This window comes from Zalophus californianus, chromosome 1 (genome assembly GCF_009762305.2).
Source record: "Zalophus californianus isolate mZalCal1 chromosome 1, mZalCal1.pri.v2, whole genome shotgun sequence".
Lineage (NCBI taxonomy): Eukaryota > Metazoa > Chordata > Mammalia > Carnivora > Otariidae > Zalophus > Zalophus californianus.
The window spans coordinates 208,080,291-208,086,290 of NC_045595.1; the positions used below are offsets into that span (position 1 = coordinate 208,080,291).

At 42.4% G+C, this 6,000-nt stretch overlaps 1 protein-coding gene across 1 annotated transcript in view; it reads right to left on the reverse strand.

Moving 5' to 3' along the window:
* Positions 1-5,792, reverse strand: part of KCNJ6 (potassium inwardly rectifying channel subfamily J member 6) — an 82,190-nt gene extending 76,398 nt beyond the window's left edge. Inside the window, exon 1 of the mRNA XM_027586904.2 lies at positions 4,868-5,792. Within this exon, the coding sequence (XP_027442705.1) occupies positions 4,868-5,765 (898 nt within the window). The 5' untranslated portion in view covers positions 5,766-5,792. The remainder of the gene's footprint in view (positions 1-4,867) is intronic.
* Positions 5,793-6,000: the final 208 nt, after the last annotated feature.

The following is a 6,000-nucleotide window of genomic DNA, read 5'->3' on the forward strand; positions in this document are numbered from 1 at the left end:
TAGCTTAAGAGTACTGTAATGCTAACACTCAACCATCTTATCTGCAAAATGCCACCTTTTCAAAATCTGTGATCTCATATGCTCCTCTATTATAGTGAAATGGCATTTTGATCACAGGAAAGAACAATGGTACTTGGAAATCAGATCTGAAGAACCTCATACTCTTCCAGGGGTATTTGTGTAGACATTGCTTACTTGGTTTGGATTGCAGAACCGTTTTGTGGCACATTTCATTTTAATATATGGCTGTTAAAAATTCATGTGAATGCATAAAGAGTTTTTAAAAATGAACCGGTAACATTGGAGACCAACAGAGACACCTTAAAGAAAAATAGGAACTAATAGTAGAGGAAAAGGGAAAACAGCTTGTTTGCACACTAAACAGACATTTTCTTTGGGTGCACTTCTCTATTGAATTTTCATGAACCAACAGCTTTCCCCATGCAAAGAGCACTGGACTTGGAGGCTGTAAACGTCAGCGATCTTGGGTTTCAAGTTCCTACTTTCCCAGCAGCCATTTGACTTTAGCCAAGTACTAGTCTAGTCTTGCTAGCAACTCATCTTGCTTGGGTCTCCATTTTCTCATCTGTAAAGAGCTGGGTGAAGATTCCTTGCAACTCAGAACTCCTGTGATCTGTGGTGTGATTTTTTTGTGACAAAACCCTCTTCACATGCACGTTTCTCTAGAGACAGAGCTGAATTTTCCTGCGGTGAAGGACGGAAACTCCTTCCGATTCGCCCTCCCCCACTTCCCATTTCCGACTTCCGGTTTGCTGGCGCCTACCTCCGGTTTGCCTTCCTGGGCTTCTGATGCACACTCCTCTCCTCGGTAACCGACAGACGCAGGCTGCTGGGCTGTCAGCCCTGTTTCCTCATCTGTAGTGTTAGTATATCTGCATTGACTTGGCTTCTTCCCATCCTCCAATTTCCCCAGTTTTCTGTGCAGTATTTAAATTTTCCGGAAGTTCTCTTGAGAAAAAGTTGAAGAAAAAAAAACAAACAAACCCAGAGATGGAGGTGGAGCTCAGAGATTAAGAGGCTTGAACGAGATCCCAGTCACAGCGTGTTAGCCTCCTCTGGATCCCGATTCAAACAAGCAGATTTGAAAGCAATTGATTATGCTTTAGAAGCCTTGTCTTTTAGAAACACACACGGAAAGATGTGTAGATCAAATGATCCGATGCCAGGGGCAGTTAGTGAGTGGTAGTATAGATGGAACAAGTTTGATTGTGAATTGAGAATTCTAGAAATTGAATGATGGGTACATGGGAGTTAATTATACTATTTGGTCTACTCTGGTATAAGTTTTATGATTTCCATAATAAAAAGTGTAAAAAAAAAAAAAAGCTTAATGGGGATTCATCCTAACTAACGAGGCACATTTGCTGAGGTGTTGGAAAGGGCTGCTTGTCATAGTTGCATAATCGTTGGGGGTAAATATGGAAGTTCATCAATCAGAAAGGCTATAGTGAGGAGCTGGCTGGCAACAGGCCCAGCTCTGTGTAGCTGTCATCTAGCCTCCAGGCCAATTTGCCCTCTATAAATAACAGTCTATATGAATGCTTTACTATTTTAAAGCACATTTGCCACAGCTGCTGAGCATGTTTGTTTACGTAGCTGTGAACCCTTCTGTAAACATCACTATCTCAAAATTGCCCATGTGTCAGGAACATAAAGGGCCCCCTTTAAAAATATATTTGCAGGATGAGACGCGGCCAGTTCCCAGATGTCTGGGTGGCTGGTGTCAGAATTTTCCAGGGTTTGATTCGTTTTCAAAAATAGAATCACATGACTGGAAGGTTCTTGAGAGGTCACCGCGTACATCCCTCTGACTCTGGGCTGGACCAGACTAAAGCCATCCACCAAGGATGTGGCTCTATCTTTTGTAGGTCTTTTGTGGGTCTTTTGTGAGTCTGTCTTTTATGAGGCTAGAGGACTGGGGCCAGAATGTGTAGGGCATTAAAGTTGGGCAAGACTCATGTCCTGCCTTCAAGGAGCTTACTTTCATTTGCTAAAAACGTGCCTGACTCTAAGTGATGTGACAAAGCGGGCTTGCTGCTGTACAGCTATCCTGAGAATATAATGTGTCAACGGAACACCAACTGACCTATGTTAGGCCAGGTTGCTCAGCAGACTGAAGGACCCCGGTGGATACTCAGGTCACTGCAGGATAGCTCAGATTTCCAGAAAGCACCATATTGGGATCACTGTGTAACCACAACATGCATGACAGGAAGAGAGCATTGTGGTGAGTTTGCGGTGTGGGGCTCATCTTTGGAAGAGGACTGCTAATTGGGATCAGTGATAGTGGTTTAAGGTTAACTAAGACATTTTGGAAAGGAATAAATAAAACGGAAATGGTTTTGTGTCAACTTGCTGTTTTCAAGGCTTCTGATTTCCCATCTAGCCCTACAATGAATAATTAGATTCTTATGAATTTGTTTTCCTTGGTGTGCATTCGGTCCACATTTATTTTTTTCCTGTGGCTTTGACTCCCTGGAGCATTCCCTCCATCATCCCTCAAGGGCCTGTTTAGTATCCATAAATCCCATTTGTGCTTTTCATTCACAAAGAAAAAGCATCCCGCTGAAGTTGAAGAGATCAGATGTTATGGAAGTACTGAACTGTATGAATCTCATCAGGAAAAGATCAAGACATATCCAGCTTCCAGACAAACCCAGAACTTTCTAGAACACTCTTCCCTCCACTTAACAGAAATTAGAAAACTATTTTTTTTAAGAAAATTAACAGTAGTTGACTTTCCCAGGAACAGTGTATTTTGATTCTTTTTTGCTGGCAACTACCAACTTTTCTCTAAGAAAGCAGTAAGAAAGACTGCTGAATGCTCAGAGGCAAGTATCACTGTTAATGACCAAGAAAACAATGTTCTTCCCTTTAGAAAGCCTCACTCATAACAAGCTGTCATCAGAAAGACAGGGTATGCCTCAGGGAGAATTCCAACTCAGGGACATTACAAAGATAATTTGCTTATTCTGGATTCATTTGTTTTTTGAGATTGGGCTTTGGTTTGAGGGAACGCAAAGCTCAGCTCCTGCAATTTGAAGCACAGATTAACACCAATAACCAGAGGGTACATCTCCAGTGGCTTTTACTTCTTGAACTCAGAAATACAATGATAACAAGGCTTGTCCACCACCCCCCCCCCCCCCCCCCCCGCCTCATGTCCTACTGGGAGAATTTATAGTGAGTAATCCTTTTTTTTTTTAATTTAAATTCAATTAGCCAACATATAGTACATCATTAATAGCGAGAAATCTTAATATTAAAACCGCATCTTGAATGGTCAGTTGATGCTGCCGATGGCTGTACCACAGTGGCCACCAGTAGGGGGATCCAGAGTCCCTGTGCTCAGCCGAGGTGGGAGAAGTTTCTGGTCTGCGAGGAAATGACAGAGCTCCCCGTTTGGATGGTATCCTCCCCTCTCTCCTCCCCTTCCTTCTCCTCTCTCTTCTTCCTCCTCCCCACACACAATCATTGCCTCAGGGGTACATGGGAAAGTCAGGCTTAAGGCACAGATAGCCCCGTTCACATGACCAGCTCTTAATATTCCACATGAATTATTTTGTTATTCTTTAAGCTGTTTCAAATTAGGTCCATGTTCCTTTTGTTTTATGGAAAGAAGCACATGCCAATCACTGAGCTCCATACAAAGACTTTTTTTTACTCACATTTTCATTGTTTGCTGCATTTAAAAAAACCTAGCCCAAAAGTTTCCACCATTCTAAGAGAAGTTAGTTAGAGGTTATGACTTTGCCTGTTGGGTACCGGGAAATGGAAACAGGGGACCAACGACTTTCAAGGGTTGACCAAGATCAGGTTATGGGTTGAAGAAGAATCCGGGGCTGGGCTGTTGGCCGTGCATTTTCAGATTATATAGATGAACCCTGAGCCTCAGGTTGCAGACTTCAAAGTACAGAAGGGCAGCTTGCTTATCTAAAGAGGATTTTAAGTCTAATATTGATAACTCCAAAGAACAGGAAAGAAAATAATGAATTTGGGTTCCAGTTTATACTTTCCTTGTGAGGCACTGTTCTTAGCTTAAGTCAGAATGAAGGGATCTATTTTGTGGAATGTTACCGATGAATATGGGCAGAAACTGCTTTGCTATTGGGATGTATAACATGCATAAAGTTCAGATACGAGTGAAGACATCAATAAAAACAGACCATTTCTCTATTTTGAGGACAGATCATTTTCCCGAGAACACACCAATGATCAGCCATTAACAGAGGAAGGGATTGTGATGAATGGTTCTTCAATTTTTTCCTTTCCTGCTTGAATTATTTACTGGGTCTACAATGTTATGTCAGCTGGGGGTTCAGCAGGTAGAGTATGTGGAAAGACACCTTGCCTGCACTTGATATAAAAGAAGAGTCAGTGCTACAGGTCTTGCAAATGGCTTCCAAAGAAGGGGTGAAATTGCATTTTTATTAAAGCAATTTGTCAGGCTTCCTTCGAAAGGCTTAACTTTTTCTCCTGGCTTGCCAGTAAATAACCTCAAGTATTTAAATTAACCAATGTTTTAGAGCCACTTAAAAAGTGCTTTGGAGACAGATAAGATTTTAATTTAAGGAAATATTTGGAAATTTAAAATATAGTAAGTGGTGCTTTCGAAAAATTGTTTATTGGTTTATTTTCCAAAAGCTTTTAAAAAGTTAAATAGTTAGGCTTCTTGGAGGGTACACCAAGGTTATAGGACACATAAGCATATTATTTCATGAAACAAGGGGGTGGAGTCAATAGTGAATGAAACTCAATTTTCATATTTTATCATAAATAAGTATGTCAGGTCCAGCTTAAAATGAGTATTGATCCCACAGATAACCCAGGATGGATTACACCTTACCTGTAGCTTCCACCATTCCTTCTAGGATGACCACAATTTCCAGTTCCTCTTTGGGCAGCTGGGCTTTGGAGATCTCCCAGAAAGGACTCTGTTGGTTAATTTCGTGGCTGATGATGAGTGGTGATACCAGAAACAGGCGGTCATCCCCGGTGTAATACCCTACATTGATATCTGTTTGGTTCAAGGGGATGAACTCACCCTCTGAGGTCTGTTTGGACTTGATCAACTTGGCTCGGATGGAAGCCTCAACGATGTGGGAATTCCTGAGATCCCCTACTCGGAACATCAGGCACAGTTTCCCATCCCTCATGGAGATCACCGCATGGGTGGAAAAAACCAGGGTCTCTGCCCTCTTCTTGGGTTGTGATATTTTTACAAACATGCATCCCACCATGAATGCATTGACAATGGACCCCAGCACAGATTGGATTAAGAGGAGAATAATTCCCTCTGGGCACTTGTCCGTGATGACCCGGTAGCCATAACCGATGGTGGTTTCTGTCTCTATTGAGAATAAAAAAGCAGAGACGAACCCATTAAGGTTGGTGACACAGGGAGTCCATGAAGGGTCCTCTATGTGGTCCATATCTCCTCGGATGTATGCGATTAGCCACCAGATCATCCCAAAAAAGAGCCATGTCACTGTGTAAACCATGACAAAAATCAATAGGTTGAATCTCCACTTGAGATCTACTAAGGTGGTGAAGATATCTGTCAGGTAGCGGTAGGTCTCCCGCACATTGCCATGATGGACGTTGCATTTTCCATCCTTCCGCACGTACCTCTGGATTTTCCTTTTGGTCCGGTCTCGGCTTATGTGTCTTGGCAGGTCGTCCCTGGCCTGCTTAGGCAACTTTGGCTGGTGAATGGCCACAGGGCTCTCAACATCTTGATCCATGGAGTCGCCTTCCAGGACGTTAGCTGGTGGTTTGGAGGAAAGAAAAGAAAAATGGAATGAAATGCTGGTTCTTTTGGGATCATGGAAACCACACTGCGTATGGTGTATGGTAGTGAAACCAAATAGCATTTGTGTAGCTTTTAACAGAACAGATGAAGCCATTTTTATTTGGCATCTCTAGACAGGCCTTTAGTTGACTTGGACCCTTGTGCCTTATAATCTAGCTCGTGTGAAT